Source organism: Macrotis lagotis, chromosome X (genome assembly GCF_037893015.1).
Source record: "Macrotis lagotis isolate mMagLag1 chromosome X, bilby.v1.9.chrom.fasta, whole genome shotgun sequence".
In the NCBI taxonomy this organism is placed as follows: domain Eukaryota; kingdom Metazoa; phylum Chordata; class Mammalia; order Peramelemorphia; family Peramelidae; genus Macrotis; species Macrotis lagotis.
In genome coordinates, this window is record NC_133666.1 from 74,404,675 (window position 1) to 74,426,479 (window position 21,805).

Sequence of the window (21,805 nt, forward strand, 5' to 3'; positions counted from 1 at the left end):
TTGGGATCATTCTGATACTAGTAATTAGCATTGCTAGAGTTCTAAACATTGTTGGCAAACAGCCATGAGTCCTCACAAGATGGCAGTCCCCAAGTATGTGAAATCAGAAGTGTGTTCTCCTTTGGTCCAGGAGCTCAAGGTTCCAAATGCTCAGGAAGGTCGAGCATCTCCTACCCATTCTCTTTTTTTTAAAGATTTTATTTATTTTGAGTTTTACAATTTTTTCCCTAATCTTACTCCCTCCCCCACCCCCCACAGAAGGCAATCTGTCAGTCTTTACATTGTTTCCATGTTGTACATTGATCCAAATTGAATGTGATGAGAGAGAAATCATACCCTTAAGGAAGAGACATAAAGTATAAGAGATAGTGAAATCAGCATTAAGGTATCAGGTTTTTTCCCTAAATTAAAGTCAATAGTCCTTGAACTTTGTTCAAACTCCACAGTTGTTTCTCTGGATACAGATGGTATTCTCCATCGCAGAGAGCCCCAAATTGTCCCTGATTGTGGCACTGATGGAATGAGCAAGTCCATCAAGGTTGAGCAATTTTTCATATGACTATGGATTGCTTTGATTTGCTCATCTGTAAATTGCCTTTGTATATCCTTTGGCCATTTGTCAATTGGAGAATGACTTTTTTTAAAATTTGATTCAGTTCTCTGTATATTTTAGAAATGAGTCCTTTGTCAGAAACATTAGTTGTAAAGATGGTTTCCCAGTTTACTACATTTCTTTTGATCTTGGTTACAGTAGTTTTTTCTGTGCAAAAGCTTTTTAATTTAATGTAATCGAAATCATCTAGTTTGTTTTTAGTGATGTTCTCCAACTCTTCCTTAGTCATAAACTGCTCCCCTTTCCATAGATCTGACAGGTACACTAGTCCTTGACCTTCTAATTTGCTTATAGTATTTTTTTATGTCTAAATCTTCTGTCCATTTGTATCTTATCTTGGTAAAGGGTGTGAGGTGTTCCTCTAATCTAAGTTTCTTCCATACTAACTTCCAATTTTCCCAGCAGTTTTTATCGAAGAGAGAGTTTTTATCCCAATAGTTGAACTCTTTGGGTTTATCAGATTACTATAGTCGTTTCCTGCTATTGCACCTAGTCTATTCCACTGGTCCACCACTCTGTTTCTTAGCCAATACTAGATAGTTTTGATGACTGATGCTTTATAATATAATTTTAGATCGGGTGGGGCTAAGCCCCCTTCTTTTGTACTTTTTTTCATTGAATCCCTGGAAATTCTTGACTTTTTATTTCTCCATATGAATTTACTTACTTTTTCTAACTCATTAAAGTAATTTTTTGGAATGTTGATTGATAGAGCACTAAACAGGTAGTTTAGTTTTGGTAGAATTGTCATTTTTATTATATTAACTCAACCTCTCCATGAGCAGTTGATGTTTGCCCAGTAATTTAAATCTAATTTAATTTGTGTGAGAAGTGTTTTATAATTGTTTTCAAAAAGTTTCTGAGTCTGCCTTAGCAGATAGACTCCCAGGTATTTTATGTCTAAGGTTACTTTGAATGGGATTTCTCTTTCTAGCTCTTCCTGCTGTATCTTGCTAGTCATATATAGAAAAGTTGAGGATTTATGAGGGTTTATTTTATATCCTGTGACTTTGCCAAAGTTGCTAATTGTTTCCAGTAGTTTTTTGGATGATTTCTTGGCATTCTCTAGGTATACCATCATGTCATCTGCAAAGAGTGAGAGTTTTGTCTCTTCTTTCCCAATTCTAATTCCTTCAATTTCTTTTCCTTCTCTAATTGCTGAAGCTAACATTTCTAATACGATACTGAACTGTAGTGGTGATAATGGGCACCCTTGTTTCACCCCTGATCTTATTTGGAATGCCTCTAGCCTCTCCCCATTGAATAAAATGCTTGCTGGTGGTTTCAGATACATACTGCTTATTATTCTAAGGAACATTTATTCCTATACTCTCTAGTGTTTTTAGTAGGAATGGGTGCTGTAGTTTGTCAAAAGCTTTTTCAGCATCTATTGATATAATCATATAATTTCTGATAGGTTTATTGTTGATATAATTAATTATACTGACACTTTTCCTAATATTGAGCCAACCCTGTATTCCTGGGATGAATCCTACTTGGTCAAAATGTATTATCCTAGTGATAACTTGTAATCCTTTTGCTAAGATTTTATTTAAGATTTTCGCATCTATATTCATCAGGGAGATAGGTCTATAATTTTCTTTCTCTGTTTTAACTCTTCCTGGTTTAGGTATCAGCACTATATTGGTTTCATAGAAAGAGTTAGGCAGAGTTCCGTCTTCCCCTATTTTTCCAAAGAGTTTATATAGAATTGGAACCAAGTGTTCTTTAAATGTTTGGTAGAATTCATTTGTGAATCCATCAGGCCCTGGAGATTTTTTCTTAGGGAGTTCAGTGATGGCTTGTTGAATTTCTTTTTCTGAGATAGGGTTGTTTAGGTATTTAATCTCCTCTTCATTTAACCTGGTCAACTTATATTTTTGTAAATATTCATCCATTTCACTTAGATTATAATATATTGGCATAGAGTTGGGCAAAATAATTTCAAATTATTACTTTAATTTCCTACTCATTGGTGGTGAGTTCACCTTTTTCATTTATGATACTAGCAATTTGGTTTTTTCTTCTTTCTTTTTTTAATTAAATTGACCAGAGTTGTATCAATTTTATTGTTTTTTTTCATAAAACCAACTTTTGGTTTTATTTATTAATTCAATAGTTTTTTGCATTTGATTTTATTAATTTCTCCTTTAATTTTTGAAATTTCTAACTTAGTATTTAATTAGAGATTTTTAATTTGCTCTTTCTCTAATTTTTTTAATTGTATATTTAGTTCATTGATTTCCTCTTTCTTTAATTTATTCATGTAAGCATTTAAAGATATATCTCCTGACAGTCGCTTTCAGTGAATCCCATAGGTTTTGGTATGTTGTTTCATTATTGTCATTATCTAGGATAAAATAATTAATTCTTTCTATAATTTGTTGTTTGATCCACTCATTCTTTAAAATGAGGTTATTCATAAAGCTACCACCTCACACCTCTCAGATTGGCCAATATGACCAGAAAGGATAACGATCATTGTTGGAAGGGATGTGGGAAATCTGGGACAGTTGGTGGAGCTGTGAACTCATTCAACCTTTCTGGAGAGCTATTTGGAACTATGCCCAAAGGGCAACAAAAATGTACATGCCCTTTGACCCAGCAATACCACTACTGAGTCTATATCCTGAAGAGATGAAGAAAAAGGGTAAAAACATTACTTGTACAAAAATATTTATAGCAGCCCTGTTCGTGGTGGAAAAGAATTGGAAATCAAGTAAATGTCCTTCAATTGGGGGATGGCTTAGTAAACTGTGGTATATGTATGTCATGGAATACTATTGTTCTATTAGAAACCGGGAGGGACGGGATTTCAGGGAATCCTGGAGGGATTTGCATGAACTGGTGCTGAGTGAGATGAGCAGAACCAGAAAAACACTGTACACCCTAACAGCAACATGGGGGCGATGATCAACCTTGAAGGACTTGCTCATTCCATCAGTGCAATAATCAGGAGCAATTTGGGGCTGTCTGCAAAGGAGAGTGCCATCTGTATCCAGTTAAGGAGTTGTGGAGTTCGAACAAAGTTCAAGGACTTTTCCCTTTAATTAAGAAAAAACAGATATATTATTGTCTGATCTTGTTACCTCTTAGAATTATTGTCTCTTCTCTAAGGATATGATTTCTCTCTCATCACACCCAATTTGGAGCGAAGTACAACATGGAAACAAAGTAAAGACTGACAGATTGCTTTCCGTGGCGGGGAAGAGGGAAGTAAGATTGGGGGGGGAGGGAATTGTAAAACTCAAATAATATCTTTAATAAAAATTTTTAAAAAAGGGAAAAAATGAGGTTATTCAGTTTCCAATTGGTTCTGGGTCTATATCTCCCTGTCTCAATATTGCATATGATTTTTATTGCATTGTGATCTGAGAAAGATGAATTCACTATTTCTGCCTTTCTGCAGTTGATCATTAGGTTTTTATGTCCTAGTACATGGTCAATTTTTATATTAGTGCCATGCACTACAGAGAAAAAGGTATATTCCTTTCTCTCTCCATTCAATTTCCTCCATAAGTCTACCATATCTAGTTTTTCCAACAATCTATTTACCTCCCTAACTTCTTTCTTGTTTATTTTATGATTCAATTTAGCTTAATCTGAGAGTGGGAGGTTGAGGTTTCCCACTAGTAGAGTTTTGCTGTCTATGTCTTCCTGTAGTTCTTTCAGTTTCTCCTCTAAGAATCTAGATGCTATCCCATAGGGTGCATACCTATTCAGTATTGAAATCACTTTATTATCTATGGTACCTTTTAGGAGGACATAGTTTCCTTCCTTATCTCTTTTAACACTATTTTTGCTTCTGCTTTGGCTGAGATAAGGATTGCTACCCCTGATTTTTTCACTTCAACTGAAGCGAAATATATCTTGCTCCAACCTTTTATCTTTATATGTATCTCTGTGCTTCAAATGAGTTTCTTGTAAGCAGCATATTGTAGGATTCTGTTTTTTAAACCAGTCTGCTATTCACTTACATTTTAAGGGAGAGTTCATCCCATTCACATTCAAAGTTATAATTGCTAACTCTTTATTGCCCTCCATGCTATCTTCTCTCTGTATTTTCCCCCTTTTTTCCCCTTTATCCATATTCCCTAGTATTTTGTTTCTGAATACCACCCCCTTCAGTGTATTTGCCCTCCTATATCTACCCCCTCCCCTTTCTTTCCCCTTTCCCTTTTTCCCTTTTCTCTTCCCTTCCTTCTGTTAGTTCCCCTTTTTCTCCCCTTCCCTTTCTCCATCCCCCCTCCCCTTTTCCCCTTTTAATATTTGAAAGGTTAGATGTTTTTTAAGTTAACTGAGTATGTAAGTTAACTTTAAGCCAAGTCTGATGAGAGGAAGATTCAGGTGTTTCTCATCTCCTCCCTTCTTCCCCTTCCCCATCCTCTTGCTCACACACAGTGGGCTCCATTTCTTTCAGCTTCCCCAGGATAGACCCATTGCTTGGCTGTGTTTGGACTGCAGTGCTTCTGTCCACCTTAGGTGAAAGCCTACCTGACCCAGGGCATTAGCAGTTGTCTGCTTTCCCGTGTTCATGGCCTAGCTCCAGCAGGCCCAACCTGGTCCTTTGCTGCTGCTCTCAATCCAGGATGAAGCTTCTTGGCAGTGGCTCCATGTTGGCTCAGCTCCTCCTACAAACCCTCTCAGGGAAGAGACCTAAGGCATCTCCCTGCATTGCTCTCATTTTCAGGTCCAGGAGTACCGAGAAGCTCTTGAAGGGGTCCTTATCAAGGGCAAGAATGGGGTTCACCTTCTGCCTGAACTCTACAGTGTACCTCCTGAGAAGGTGAGCATAGTGCAGCAAAAGAAAAAAGAAGCCACCCCACCAGATTTACTTTTCTCACAATGTGTGGATCTTCTAGGACAGAGACAGGCATAGCTTTGACTTTCAAGGCTATAGGAATGAACCTATGCTTTCTCCATCACAGACTGTGTCTCAGGGCCTGAATTTTGGGGGTGAGCATCCATGGTGAGGCAGGAATGAAATAATGTGTCTGAGAGGCTACCATATTTGACAACCACCTCATACCAGAGGTTGGTGGCCTAGGCCAGGGCTTGCTGAGAACCCATCCACATTCTGTCCTACAGGACCCAGCTAGAGCACTCCAAGGAATGAGGAAGTACATTGAAGGAGCTCTGGGTTAGTCATTCCTATATTTGCTCCCTTGACCAGGAACAGGGAGCACAGAGCTCTTTGGGTCCCAGACCAGAACTCCAGAATTGTCTCCTGAATCTAATGTCTGAAATTGCTACCCATGTGGCCTCTTGTAGGTTGACGAAGAGTACCAGAATCCTCACACTGTGGACCGAGTGCCCATGGGCAAGCTGCCTCATATGTGGGGCCAGTCCCTCTACATCCTGGGAAACTTGATGGCAGAGGTAAGAAGAGCACCATGTGCTAGGATGCAAGTTGGATGAGGTGGCCATGGGGAGCCAGGGTGAACATTGTCATACTTTGACAAGGAGGGCAGTAATGAGAAAAAGTGGCACAGAAACCAGGTTAGTCTTCTATCAGGCCGATACCAGTGATCCTGAAGTAAGAATGGCTTCTTAGAGGTGGTAAGTTTGCACTCTTTAGTGGTCTTGTGGTAGAGGTTCATGGGCTCATGGTGAGAGACCTGGGGTCTCCCCCATCTCATAGATGATGTCATTTGTCTTTCCAGGCTTTACTTTGAGGCTCTGGGGAGAGAGGCCCTTTCTTGGGAAAATTATATCGTTATTCTTAGCAATAATGACAATAATAATATTAGCATGAATTTCTCTAGCACTTGGAGGCTTGCAGAGCTCTTTCCCAAGCTCTCTTCTCTTATCTGAGCCTCACAGTCAACCTGCAGCGTAGGTAATACTCTTATTATCTTCATTTTTGAGTTGAGGTAATGATTTAATATCTCTTGAAAGAAGCCTGACAATATTCATTGCCTCCTTGAGCCTCCCCCTCCCCTGCTCTTAGTCTGGGGGAACTGAGTCTGGCTGTAGGCTCTCAGGGACTTTGGCAGCTTGTAACTAGCCTCTTTTATGTTTGTCATTCACTTGGTGGGGGTGCCCCCAGAGCCAACATGAATGTGGAGACAAGTTCTCAGGTGTCTCTGGAAGGACTGGTGACTGGTTCTCCTTGTGGTTATTTACCTAAGCCTTCCTAAAGTAGGTGAGCCTTCCATCCGAGTTTGGAAGGATTGAGGACTCCTTCCATGGGAGAGGGTGGAGGTGGGGACTGCTGAGAGAAGAATGTGAGAGGAGGCAGGCTCCTTGGCATTTTATCTTTGAAAGTGGCACCCCAACTTTGAGCCCAAAAGAGAAACCATATTCATGCTTGTTGGATTGACCCCAGCACCCTAAATGTGACTATGATGACCTCAAGACCTATTGCTCATGTGTTGCCTCTCTGGATCCTCTCAGTTGTATGTTCTCTTCCCCTTCCCCCAGTTACTTTAAATACATTTTTTATTCAATTAACTGTGTTCATTTTATTTCCCTTCAATTGAATGTAAATTACTTGAGATCATGGACTGTTTCATTCTTATTTTTATATGTGGCCAGTGATGAACACAGGATCTGGCATACAATAGGTGCTTAATAAAGATCGATCAAGTGAATGGATAAGAAACTCTCTCCCAATGCTTATGTGGAAACAGTTAATGGAGTCTTCTCTGACAGTTATACCAGAATGCCTTGGGACTGGAAGGGAGGGCCAGGGGAACCCAGCCTAACCTCTCCCCAACCTCTGCTTTTCTCATGTTTTCCTTCTGAAATGTCTCTAATTCTACCAGGGCTGGGGTACTCACTGCTCCCAATTCATGTTCCAGTTCTTCCACCCACCCACAGGCTCTTCCCATGGGTCCACACCTCAGTGTGCCCAAATCCTTTGTGTCCTCTCACCATACAGGCCTCTACCAGGCCTGAGGGCCTTAAGGGCCTGCAGACAATCTCTTCTTGGAGTGGTTATGGGCACTAGGTGGCGCACCTACCCAAGCCCTGCTCTTGAACTTTGGGAGACTTGATTTGGAATTCCATGTAGGCCATTTCTTAGCTGTGTTAATCCCAGCAAATTAGCATTTATGAAGTGCCTACTGTATACCAGATACTGCTCTATACTGAGGATACAAAGAAAAGGGAAAGACAGCTCTAGCCTCAAGGAACTTGTCTTTTCCCATTATTCAGTCTCAATTTTCTGATCTACAAAATGGGGCTGTTAGCCCCTACTCTACCAGGTTGTTATGAGAATGAAGTTCAATAATACCGGCTTCCCCCCAAATCTTAGCATACTTTGGAGCTTGGGGTATCCTGACTGTGTAAAGCGATGTGCAATAGAAATGTTATTTACTCTTATGATTAGCCCTCCGTTACGAATGAGGAAGCTGGTGTCAGAAGTGGTCTCCCAGGCCTCTGGCTTGACCCCCAGAAGGCAGTCTGTGAGCCCAGGCTCAGTGTCTGGTCACTGGACACTAAATGACTGCTATTTTCCAGAGTCTATAACATCTGGCCCTCTGGGATCAGTCACCAGAACCATGATTGACTTGCAAGGCTCATCTACCTGATGAATGATCTAGGGATCTCAGTAGGGAGCTGGGTTCTTGGGCCAACATGTATCATGGCCCTAGCTCCTTTGGACCCCAAAGTTTGGCTTTATTTCTCCTTGTACTTAGAGTACAGCAGATAGCAGTGATGGCAAGTAAAGGAAAGCAATAAAAGTTGCCAATCTGTAGAGGCCCCTGGAAGGCTTGTCTAAGGGGAGGTGAGTACCAGAAGCTGACTTCTAGGGAAAGCTGCTCGGCTCATTCTACCTTTGGCCTTCAGATTTGCAGGCCCAGTTGAAAGTCAGGGTTGCTCTTTTCTCAGTTTGCAAACCAAAATAGATTGAAATTCCCTCAAGCAAAAATGTCCCATGGAGGTGGCCAGGTGACGGTGTGGCTAGGTGCCATGGGGAGTGCCACTAGGTGGCTTAGTGGATAGAGCACCGGCCCTGGAGTCAGGAGTACCTGAGTTTAAATCTGACCTCAAACACTAAATAATTACCTAGTTGTGTGGCCTTGGGCAAGCCACTTAACCCCATTGCCTTGCAAAAACTAAAAAAAAAATGTCCATGGTCCTGGCCTATTTGATGACTTAGAAACATCCCTGATGAATTTTGTTCATCGGCTTCACTTTCTACTAAACCAGGACTTCTTCACCTTTTCTATGTCCTGGGCTCCTTTGGCAGCCTGAGAAACCTGTGGACTCCTCAGACTAAGGTTGAAATGAAGCAAAAATTGAAGTGCATGGGGTTACAAAGGAAACCCATTCTATTGAAAATGTTAACTAAAACAAGATCAAGGGCTCCAGGTTGGGAACCCTCATATTCACCCCACTTTCCCCACACAGATAGCCTTCCTGTAGAACAAAGGATCTACAGAGAGGGAAACAAAAAGTTAGCTTGGCCAAACTAAGCGTTTTACTGAAGTGTGGGCTTCACTGCACAAGTCTCCCACTTCTGTATCCTCATGGCTCTTTTTGGAGAGGGAGAAGAAAACAAGGGCCTTCTGTGTGCCAGACCAAATGTAGTCATTAGTGATTTTGTTGTTGCTGCTCACTTCCCATTTCCATTATTGTAGACATCAAATATATTATTTTCCCAGTTCTACTTAGTTCACTACAGAAGGTTACCAAGTCTTCCCAAGCTTTTTGTGTCCTGCTACCTTTTTATTCAACTCAAAACTAAGCTGCACCCCTCCCCCTGCACTTCCCCAGACTTTCAAGACTTTTCTCCTGTAGCCCCCAATCTAAAGGTGGGGGGACTTTCCTGAGACTATATCAAACTTGTGGTTTCTGCCAGAAAGTATCATGAAGTATCAGCTTCTATGAAAAGTAGGTTGAGTCCTCTCATTGGACCAGAGGAGTCCTCTTTTCCTAGGACAGTGATGTTCACACAATCTTTCCTTTGGGATAAACATCTTTCTACTGTGCCTTTTCTGGGTATACCAACAAGGTGAGTTCCTCTGTATCCCAGGAGCCCACCACCCCAAACTTTGGGGCCAGGTGAGCAGAGGAATGGGACCCATCAGAAAAAGAAGAGGAGGGAGGAACACATTTCTTTTTCAACAATTAGATTTTTCTTTCTGTCTTTTAACTGTATCCAGTCCCCTCCCAGAATAAAGCTTTGTTTTTATTTCATCTAAATTTCTCCCTCTCTTCTTCCCCATTGCTCAATGCAGAGAGCCATCCTGTATAACAAAGAATTTTTTTGAAGAGGAATAAAAGAAAAAGACAGTCAGCAAAACCAATCACTACATTAAAACAATCAGACATTGAAAACAAAGTATCACACATTTGCACCTTCTGCTTCTGGGGACTTAGGAGGCTGGAGTCATGGTGTGTCTGTTGCCTTCTTGTTGTTTCACTTCACCTCAGGTCACATGGTCATCACACTCATCACTTCCTATGGCCCAGGCATATTCAATAATATCCATGTGCCATTCTTCTTTAGCCATTCTCTATTTGACCAACATCTTTATTTCTGGTCCTTTACTACTACAAAAAAGGGGGCTGCCATAAGTATTTTGGCATGTTGAGGACCTTTCTTTTTCATCAGTTACATCCTTGGGGTATATGCTATGCTGGGGAAGCTTAGGACCAATGAGTATGGTATTCTGCAATGGTAATTCCGATACCCATGTCTCTCCACAAATTCATCAACTTTGACTAATCTCACCTTTTGTCATCTTTGCCTTTAACTTATAGCCAAGTGACTTGGGGCATTCTTTACTATAGTTGTTAATACTTTGCATTTCTTCTTTTGAGACCCATTTATTCATACCCTTCACTTCACTTTTAGTCTGTTCATTTTCTATGAATTTTGGATTCCACATTTTTGTCAGAGATATTCAATACAAAGGTTTTGTTTTGTTTTTCTTCCCTTCTTATCCTAGATGCCTTAACTTGTTTGTGCAGCGGGTAATCAAAATGATCTCTTTTATTTTTGTAATGGCCTCTCGCCTTTGCTGAAGAACACATCCCCCACCAAGAGCTGTGGGTTGTATGTGATCTGCTTCCCTTTCTCTTTTTAAATGATGTTAACCATAATTTTCTTTAGGCTAAAAATGAAATAACAAAAGTTTAGTTTTATCCATGAAGTTTTATTCTTTACAATCATACTGAACCCATGGGTGGATGGTATCATTAAAGATACCAACCCTGATACAAAATGTGGGGAGCATTTCATACAGAAAGGACAAAGAATCATAAAACTGAGTTAGGCAGCCAATGAGATTTCATGTACATGACATACATATGTCCTCTCATAAGTTATAATATTTGCTTCACATTCCTATTGATAAGAATCCCACTTGGACTGGAGAGGGAATTGCTCTCTCTTCATCCAAGATGTATGTCTCTTATCTTATGGTTTGTTGACCCAGATAAAGAAATTTATTGGTGCTATTACAGAGCTAACCTGGTAATATTGACAGAGGCCAAGTCAACATTCAGATGTAGGAGACAGGTGAATTGACATTTTTATACACAGAGGCAACATTCAGATTTATAATTTATTAGTTGGAGACTGAGAAACCAATTTTTTTATTAGAAAGAATAACACTTAGACAATGGTAGGGTCTCAAATATTCCAGTCATGTATCCATTTTGAATTTATTGTGAAATATGGTGTAAGATATTGGCTGATGCCGAGCTCCTGCTAGCATACTTTCCAATTTTCCAAACCATTCTTATTAAATAGGGCATTATTTCCAAAGTAACATATTTTTCACTGTATCAATCTCTGGGTTATTGAGTTCCATGATTTCTAATTCTCTTTTGTCTAGTCTGTTCCATCAATCTACTTCTCTCTTTTTAAACTAATGCCAGATGATTTTAATGACTGCTGCTTTGTAATGTAGTTTGAGGTCTGGAAATGTTATTCCCCCTTCATCCCTACTTTTTTCAGGTTTCATTTGATTTTTGTTATTTTCTTTTGACATCCTAGAACTTCTGAGTAACACAATTCTTCAGGGGAGATTAAGTTCCCTTCACCAAGTATGTCGCCACAACTCCTAAGCCCAAGGTGACTTGCTGAGCTGGCGACACACCAGAGAGAGACAAATGAGATATCAGCAGGATGGAGGAGCTGAATTATGGCGGTTGGCGCTGGGAGCTTTGCAACCAGATAGGACATGTCCAGGGAAGGTTGGAGGCTGAAGCAAAACAGCTCTGGAGAAAAGAACTTGGCAGAAAGTCATGAGATCATAGGTTTGGATTTAGAAGGGAGCTAGTTGTTCTGGACTGGGCCTGACACAGCCCAGAGGCCTAGTCAATCTGTTTGATATGCAAACAAAATGAGATATGGAAACAAAATGAGGCCCATCAGTATCTAATGAAAGGAACTTTACTTCCTCTTAGCTGGAAAAGGATACTCAACATTATTCCCTCTCATTATAATTGCCTATTATAACCTTTCTAGTCTAAGCCTTTAGGCATTTAAGTTAATTAAGTTTCTATGTCTTTTAAGGAAAAATTCAACTGACTTTCAGGGAGAGGGAGAAGGTGTGTGGGTGTGAGGAGATTGTTCCCACCATAGGAACTTGGCAGTCATCTAGTTCAGATGAAGAAACTGAGGCACAGAGAGGTTGTGATTTGCTCCAAGGTCACATGGCAATGGGCAGCAGAGTAGATATTGCAACTCCTTCTGCCAACACTGCTTTCATGTGGTGTTCTCGTGGCAGGGTCAGTTGGTGGCAGAGAGGAGAGTCTGTAATTGGTTTATTTCTGCTTTTTTCTTAGGGGTTTTTAGCACCTGGGGAGATCGATCCTCTGAATCGCAGGTTTTCAACCATCCCCAAGCCAGATGTTGTGGTTCAAGGTAGGTGTATCCTTTTTGTCAGGACCAGAACTTGTGTTTTTAATGGCTTTGGAATGGTCCTGTGTAATGGTAATAGCATAGATCCTGATTGCATGTCAATGTTTGTCAGATATTTTGGGTATATTGTATTCTTTGATCTCAGCATTCCCAAAAGGGTGACTCTGTTATCGCTCCCATTTTACAGATGAGAAAATGGAGGCTGAGCATGTCAAAACTTGCTCATAGTCAGACAACTAGGAAGTGTCCAAGGCAGGCTTTGAACTTAGGTTTTCTTGGCTTTAAATCCAGTCCTGTCTCCCCTGTACTTCACTTTTGCCTTAAGTTGCTCTTCTGAAAAGTCACGGATTATGCTGTGAATAGCATCTGGTCTGATCGACAATTTTCTGGTTACCACAATTATCAACACATCTGTTCAACACAAGCACAGCTGGGCCCCAGAAAGTGGCACTGCTCTTATGGCTGCCTTGTCCTCCTACCCTTTCTTATTCTTATCATTAGTGTCTCTTCCAGTTTCCATCTTGGCATAGCGACTTTCAGAAGACTGTCCTCTGAGACCTTCTGCCATCTCCCAGGTGTAGCTCTTCAGAGAGCTTAGCCTCTGATTGTCACTTCTGCAGTCTTTCTTTGTAGTCCCAGAGATTAGCACAGTGACTAGCATGTCGTTGGTAGGTGATTACTAAATGAATTTTTAAGGGACTGATTGATTGCAATTTATCAATCTTCATCCCTTTTTTACTTTAACAACTTACTGACTGCTCTTCTAGCCTCCAGCCTTTACCAAACTATCCACCACACCACTGCCCAAATAAGCTCCTGAAAACACAGCTATATCAGATAAAATCATGACACATTGCTGTGGCCTGTGAGACCTTCTACAATCTAACCTAGCCCTACATTTCAGATCTTTTCTGTCACTACTTCCATACATACCCCTTCCACTCCAACCAAGCCAGTTTTTTTATTGTCCCCTCATGTGTGTTGTGTTCATTTTCTTAATAGTGTTCCAGTTATTTAAATTCTATATATCCTTCAAGGCCCACATTTGCCATGAATCCTTCCCTGACCACTTGAAATCATATGAACTTCCCAGGGATTATACTGGTAAATGTTTAACAAGTGGCTCTCTGAACAGGAGGATGCACAGCACACTTTTAAATTTTATCTGCAAAGGAACAGCTAGTTGACATTGCAGTGGGTAGAGTACTAGGCCTAGAGAAGACAAGCCCTGACTTTAAATCTAGGCTCAGAAAATTACTATCTAGGTGGCCTTAGACAAACCACTTAACTCCACTTGCCTTCCCCACCAAATTCATCTGCATCATAATTTCTTCATTTTCTTAAATCTAACCATCAGCAAAACAACAACCCAAGTCCTAATTTGTGATCTTGACTAATTTCTTAGGTGTAAATACTCATCATGAGCATTTAACAATCAACTTTCATAAAAGATGATGAACATTTAACAATCAACTTTCATAAGATGGTTCTGTCTCTCTCCCTCATCTCAAAAAACCTCCAAGTCTGACATGCTGAGCTGCTGCATTCTCACTGTTTCATGTCTTTTCTCTCCAATTCAACACTCTCAGCTTTCCTCTTTTCTTTGGGACCTTGTCCCATCAATGTTTCCTTCCCTCTCTTTTATTTTCATTTTCCTCCCCTAGCTCCTTCACCCCATCTTCCATAAAGGAAGCAGTCATTCTCCTTGCCAAGGCAAAGCCTTCTTCTACCTGTGCAAGGGATCTCTTCCCAACCTGGCTACTCCAACAAATCACCTGTTATCATCCCTGCTCTTTCAACTCATCCTCAGTCTTTCCCTGGCTCCTAGTTCTTTCCCTACTGCTTACAAACATACCCACGTCTCCCTGTGTTGTCCATTACTGAGAGCAGACACCTGTTTCTCCTCCATTTTGTGATGACCCTCTTAGTGAAGACCAACCACCTTTGGCGTTCCCACTTCCTTTCCTTTCACTCCCTTCTTAATTCTGTAATCCAGTTCCTGACCTTAGCATTCTACCAAAACAGCTTACTGTCTTCTTGTTCCTGTCTTCTGTCTAGCCTTTTAGGCCTACCTCCCTTCTGGTTCTCCTCCCTCTCTGTCTTCTCTGCTAGATCCTCCTCCACACCACGCCTCTGACCCTAGGTGTCCCTCCTGGCTTTTGTCCTGGGTCCTCTGCTCTTCTTCCTCTAAAATGCTTCACTTGGTGATTTCCTTAGCTCCCATGGAGCACCTCTCTGTGCTGATGATTCTCTGGCCCAGCCTCTGTTGTCTCCATCTGCCTCTCAGACATCTCAAACTGGTGGCCAGGAGGGCATCTGAAAACTCCACAGTCTAAAACAGAACTTATTCTCTTTTCTCCCCACCCCTCCCTTCTTTCTATTGCTAAGACCCATTGTTTTGATCTCTGTAGCATCTCTCAGAGTCATCCCCTTCTTTCCTCTGACACTTTCATCCCCTGGTGCAGGCCCTCATCTCCTCCTGCCTGCAGTACTGCAATAGCTGCTGGGGGTTGGGGGACTGTTTCCCTTCCTCGGGGCTCTCCCTACTCCAGACCATCCTCCTTTCAGTCATCAAAGTGATCTTTCTAAAACATTTCACACCCTCCCCCTGAAATGTGTAAATCCCAGTGGTTCCCTGTTACCCCAAGGATCAAATGGAAAATCCCTACCATACCCTGCTCCCTCCTCCGTTGCCAATCTTCTTTCCTCTTACTCCCTGACATGACTCTTTGATCTGGCAACCCACAAGACCTCTCACCTCCCAACTTGGGCTTTGACTGTTCTTGCTCCTGGCCTGTACCTCCTGGCCTCCTCTAAGTATCAGCTCCAGCCCCTCCTTCTAAAATAGCCATTTCTGTTCCTCTTGATTCTTGAGGCCTTCCCTCTGTTGATTCTGTCCAGAGGCCTTGGGGGCAGGAAGAGTCTTTTACCTTTCTTTGTGTACCCAGGGTTTAGATCAGCGCCTAACACATAGTACTTAAAAATGGCTAAGGATATGCATGTGCGTGTGTATGCATGCACGCGAGTGTGTGTGTGTGTGTGTGTGTGTATCTTTTTGTCTTTGACTTGCTTCAGGAATGAGCTCACTTGGTCAAGGGATCACTGGGTCAGAAAGTGGACAGTTTGCCTTCTTTTCTTACCAACTCTCCCGTTGCTTTCCAGGGTAGTTAGCTCACTTCCTGGTTCCACCAGGACACTTTCCCATTAACCATTCCCACATTTGATACAAGAGATGGAGCAGAGTCTCTGAGTTGTTTGAATGGGCAATTCTCTTATTCTTAGACATGCAGGGTATGTTTTTATGAGGCATTTAGAGTTTGCCTTTCTTCTTTTGAATACTGTTCATCTCTTGGTTCTTAGAATTAGATATTTGGATATTGACTTTGATTGGTGAGTTTTGTCACAAATATTTTCTCCTGATTTACTCCCATAAAAGCTGCAAGGGATTTTGTGTCTTTTCCAAATAAGGCCCCAGGCAAACAGAGTAATTACCCATAAGCCCTCAAGTGACTGAGTCAGAAACAGAGCCTGGTAGACTAGATACTAGAACATGTTCCCTTTAAAGGAAATCATTCAAAAGTAGTAGAACTTTATGTAGCTAAAAAGCTTTTCATTTTTTTTCTGGTGACAAATTAGAGTCTTTCCTCAATAGCTAAATGATCCAGGACATGATTGGACAGTTCTCAGGAGAAGAAATACAAGCTATCAACAACCATATGAAAAAGTATTACAGCTCACTAACAATAAGAAAAATGCAAATTCAAATGTTCTCCTCTTCATGCCCACCAGACAGACAAGGAAAATGTCAGTTGTTGGACTGTGGGAAGATAGGCCCACTGACTCCATTGTTGGTGGGCCTATGAAGTGTTGGGAAGTGGAAGTCACAGTAATGTAGAAAAGAATAAAGAAGGAAACACCCTTCTCTGGCTAATCTCTTTTCTTTCCCTATAGTGTCCTTTCTAGCTGAGACAGAAGACATCAAGGCCATCTTGAGGAACAATGGAATTGATGTGCAGACTATTGCTGAAGTGTACCCCATCAGAATACAGCCAGCCCGAATTCTCAGTCACATCTATTCTAGCCTAGGTAAGGAACCCTGCCAGCCCAGGAAACAAAGCCCACTGTTTTCCTGGGGCTTGACTTCATTCTGTACCATTAAATTCCATTGACCTTGCCTTGGAATTTAGGGGCTGCAGGATTTTTAGCTTCTTTCTGCCCCCATCTACCTCCTACATAGCCTCTTTCACAAAATGTCTCTCTACCTTTGGGGAGAATCATAGCAAACAGATGATTCAAGGCATCCTTGGAGACCAGCATGGTTGCTTGGCTATCCCAAGAGCTGTTTTTTTTTTCTTTTTTTTTTAAGAAAGATTTTATTTATTTTTGAGTTTTACAATTTTTCCCCTAATCTTACTCCCCCCCCCAGCAGGCAATCTGCCAGTCTTTACATTGTTTCCATGGTATATGTTGATCCAAATTGAATGTGATGAAAGAGAAATCATATCCTTAAGGAAGAAACATAAAGCATTAATGGTGGCAAGATCAGACAATAAGATAGCAGGTTTTTCCCCTAAATTAAAGGTAATAGTCCTTGGTCTCTGTTCAAACTCCACAGTTGTTTCTCTGGATACAGATGGTATTCTCCTTTGCAGACAGCCCCAAATTGTCCTTGATTGTTGCACTGATGGAATGAGCGCAACCATCAAGGTTGATCATTGCCCCCATGTTGCTGTTAGGGTGTACAGTGTTTTTCTGGTTCTGCTCATCTCACTCAGCATCAGTTCATGCAAATCCCTCCAGGCTTCCCTGAAATCCCATCCCTCCTGGTTTCTAATAGAACAATAGTGTTCCATAACATACATATACCACAGTTTGTTCAGCCATTCCTCAACTGAAGGACTTTCACTTAATTTCCAATTCTTTGCCACCAAAAACAGGACTGCTATGAATATTTTTGTACAAGTGATATTTTTACCCTTTTTCAGCATCTCTTCAGGGTATAGACCCAGTAGTGGTAATGCTGGATCAAAAGGTATGCACATTTTTGTTGCTCTTTGGGCATAGTTCCAAATTTCTCTTCAGAAAGGCTGGATGAGTTCACGGCTCCACCAAGAGCTTTCTTAATGAAATTGTTGACACTACCCATCCTTGGAAATCATGTTCAGAATGTGAAATGACAACAGTGAAATTAATCAGTCTTTTTTATGTAGCAGCTAGGTGGCACAGTGGATAGAGTCAGCAAGACCTGCATGCCTCAGACTTCTGAACCTTGAAATCAAGTCACTTAATTGCTTTCAACCTCAGTTTCCTCATTGTAAAATGGGGAGAATAATGTCATTTATTTCAGAGTTACTGTGAGAATCTGATGAGATAATATTTGTAAAGCATTTGCTATCGCTATTATTATTATTATTATTATTATGTTTTTGCAAGGCAAATGGGGTTAAGTGGCTTGCCCAAGGCCACACAGCTAGGTAACTATTAAGTGTCTGAGGTCATATTTGAACCCAGGTACTCCTGACTCCAAGGCCTGTGCTTTATCCACCACGCCACCTAGCCACCCCTTGTTATAATTATTATTACATATTGATTGGATATTTAGGTTTTATGGAGATGTGGTGGTTAGATGAGCCTCCAAGAAAATGACCACTTCCTCATCCATTATTGGCTTGGATTTATATTCCTTTGTACTTTATTTTTTTTTAGATTTCTTGCAAGGCAATAGGGTTAAGTGGCTTGCCAAAGGCCACACAGCTAGGTAATTATTAAGTGTCTGAGACCTGATTTGAACCCAGGTACTCCTGACTCCAAGGCCGGTGCTTTATCCACTGCGCCACCTAGCCGCCCTTTCCTTTGTACTTTAGATGAATTTCTGAGACTGCTTTTTAACTTCCAAGAAGCACTCATGAGGGTCATGCAAGGATTCTTGCTTTTCTTGGTACCAGAGGGAGGGAGCAGGGAAAGCTGTGACTCTAGGTTATTGAGATTTTCTGTAGCAGAGCAGTTGACATATTATTGGTCCTTATTCTTGCAGAGGAGATGGGGAGAGGTGGCCATCCGGTCACAGAATTACAGATTGAGGGGCTGGACTCCCAATGTAGTTATTAATGAGCCAGTCAGCTTGGCAGTACATCTCTAGTGGAATGTCCCAAGAATCTGTGCTTGGTCCAGTGCCATTTCACACTGAATGATGGCATAAAGGGTATGCCCATCAAATCAAAATGGGAGGAATGGTTGACACAGTGGAGGACAATGGCATGATCCAAAATGTTGGAGCTTTTAGCCAAATTCAAAGTTGAAATTCAGGAGGTTAAGATAGAAAATATTAACCTTGTCTTAAAGAAATCCATTTTATAAGTACAAAATGGGAGTGGGAGTGGGACAGGACATGATCAGGCCCATTCTTCAGAAAAAAAATCTGGGCTTTAATGAGCCACCAGTTCAGTATGAATCAATACTGACATAGCAGCTTAAAATTCTCATGCGGTCTTCAACTTGCACAAAGGGAAGGGCAGCTTCTAGAAATAAGGAGAGGGAGAAAGAGGAAGAAGGAGAGAACATTTATTATATGCTTACTGTATGTTGGACTTACAAATATAATATAAACAAAGCCAGTCACTTCTTGCCCTCAAGGATCTTCCATTCTAATGGAGGGAGACAACACAGAAGGAGTTTTGGTGGGGAGCTCAGGTGGTAGAGGCACAGTGTGGAGATGGCCAGGAGGTCGAGGTGGGGAGGACAGACTGGCTCCCAGCAAGATAACGTGAAGCCCAAGCTCATGTCCACAGTGCCTGAAGCTGACCAGGATGAAGATTCAAATCCCACTGTGCTCTGCTCCATTTTCAGTTTTTGGGGGTTTTTTTTTAGGTTTTTGCAAGGCAATAGGGTGAAGTGACTTGTCCAAGGCCACACAGCTAGGTAATCACTAAGTGTCTGAGACTGGATTTGAACTCAGGTACTCCTGACTCCAGGGCCGGTGCTCTATCCACTGCGCCACCCAGCTGCCCCTCCATTTTCATTTTAACATCACAGTTTAGGAAGGAAAGAACTGAGCTGTAGAGTATCCAGGATAGAGAAGACCTGAAGTCAATGTTGTGGTGAGGCCTAACTGAAGGAACAAGAACTTTTTTTTTCCCAGGGGAAAGGCAAGCCCATGGGGAGAGGCCATCATGTGTAGGAGGGACAGACTGTCTTTTCTTACTCATCTGTGCTGATGACTGTAGCACAGGCTCTCCTTTAGTCTGCATTGACCCCAATGGCCACCAAGTCTCTTTCTACTTTCAATACCCAGGAATCTAAGACTCACCCTAAGGCCATACCAGAAAGTGTCATGGGGGGCAGCTAGGTGGCACAGTGGATGGAGCACCAGCGCTGGAGTCAGGAGTACCTGAGTTCAAATCCAGCCTCAGACACTTAATGATTACCTAGCTGTGTGACCTTGGGCAAGTCACTTAACCCCATTGCCTTAAATAAAATAAAAAAAAGTGGCATGGGAGATCAGCCTCTGAACCTCATACCTTCCTTCAGTTCAGTCATTCCATTCATTGTAAGATTTCCCTTGCTTTCTGTGATTGGGTGAGGGGTTCAGCCCTCAAGAATCCTTGCTCAACACCCTAGTTCTCATTCTGTTTCAACCTTCCTCTTCATGATCAACAGAAAGTCTAACTGAAATCTAGCAACAGATTGCTTACCTGACACACCCTAGTAGGTACCCGCTGCCCATGTCCTTTTCCCCATTCATCTCTATGTCTGTGGTAGATGTTAACTTTGAGGATGATGATGATGTTGGTGTTTTGTTTTTGAAGAAGACCATGACATCAGAAAGGTAATACCAAGCATAAGAATTAGATTTAAGTGAGGGGAGGGGCTGTGCTAAGTCACCAGCCTCACTTTCTCCTTCAGAGCCATCTGGGTCCAGTGGCCAGACAGGAATCAGGACCACTGGAGATGGCCCTGGATGCAAGACAATCAAGGTTAAGTGACTTGTCCGAAGTTCCACAGCTAATAAGAGTCTGAGGCTGGATTCAAACTTCCATCCTCCTGACTCCAAGGCCAGTGCTCTATCCACTGCACCATCTAGCAGCCCTATAGTAACTTTAAAAATATAATTGATTTCTTTTATAATTTATTCTACAAGCATTTCCTGATCCCTACCCGTGTTAGTTATTTTTAGAAATAAAGAAAAACAATTAAGCCAAAGTAGTTGACAAAACTGCTGCTTTTGATGGTACATGAGCCTATCAGCTCTTATAGTCTCCCCCACTTCTCAATCAAGAGCTGCCTCTGATGTTTCACCAGTAGAGGTTCTCCAGGTATGATCTCATGTCCTAAAAACTTATATTTCATTTCTAAAAAGTTTTTGAATACTTAGTGTTTTATTTCTCTTCAATAACATATAAAAACAATTGTTAGCATTCATTTTTTAAAACTATTTTTTAAAAACTTTTTTAAAACTTCCTTCCTGGGGAAGCTAGGTAGCGCAGTGAATAGAGCACTGGCCCTGGAGTCAGGAGTACCTGAGTTCAAATCCGGCCTCAGACACTTAATAATTACTTAGCTGTGTGGCCTTGGGCAAGCCACTTAACCCCATTGCCTTGCAAAAAAAAAAACCCCTAAAAAACCAAAACGAAATATAACAAAAACTTCCTTCCTCTTGACCCCCCCCAGAAGGAAAGCAGTTTGATTTCTATATAGAATATACATGTGTAGTCATAGTTATGTTGTGAGAGAAAACATAGAACAAAAAAAAACTCAAGAAAAATAAAGTTAAAAAAAAGTCTGCTTCAGTCTGTACTCAGACATCATCAGCTCTTTGGGGATGGAGAGCATTTTTCATCCTAAGTCCTTCAGAACTCTCATTGTATTTCAGAGAAAAGATAAGTCATTCATAGCTTATTATCTTACCATATTGCCATTAGTTTGTACTCTGTACATTTCACTTTACATCAACTTTGTGAGTCTTTCCAGGTTTTTCTGAGAGCATCCTACTCATCATTTCTAATAGCATAATAGTATTCCATCCATTACATAGCACAGTTTGTTCAGCCATTCCCCAATGGCTTTTCTGTCACCAGAAAAGATCTACTATAAATATTTTTGTATATGTAATTCTTCTTCACCTTTATTTTTTAATCTTTATCTTTTAGATACAGAAATAGAAATGGTATTGCTGGGTCAAAGGGTATGTATGATTCAATGCCTTTGGGCAGAGTTCCAAATTGCTCCACAGAATGCTTGAATCAGTCCAACATCAGTGCATTAATGTCTCATTTTTTTCACATATCCCCTCCACCATTTATCATTTTCCTTTTCTGTCTTATTAGCTACTCTTATGAAGGAGGTACCTCAGAAGTGTTTCATTTTGCATT

General features: G+C 41.1%; 1 protein-coding gene across 3 annotated transcripts in view; it reads left to right on the forward strand.

The window, feature by feature from the left end:
• Positions 1-21,805, forward strand: part of PHKA1 (phosphorylase kinase regulatory subunit alpha 1) — a 95,353-nt gene that overhangs the window by 31,730 nt on the left and 41,818 nt on the right. For all 3 annotated transcript variants that reach the window (XM_074206896.1, XM_074206897.1, XM_074206898.1), the window contains exons 11-14: positions 5,304-5,399; positions 5,885-5,992; positions 12,362-12,440; positions 16,389-16,523. In XM_074206896.1, the coding sequence (XP_074062997.1) occupies positions 5,304-5,399; positions 5,885-5,992; positions 12,362-12,440; positions 16,389-16,523 (418 nt within the window). The remainder of the gene's footprint in view (positions 1-5,303; positions 5,400-5,884; positions 5,993-12,361; positions 12,441-16,388; positions 16,524-21,805) is intronic.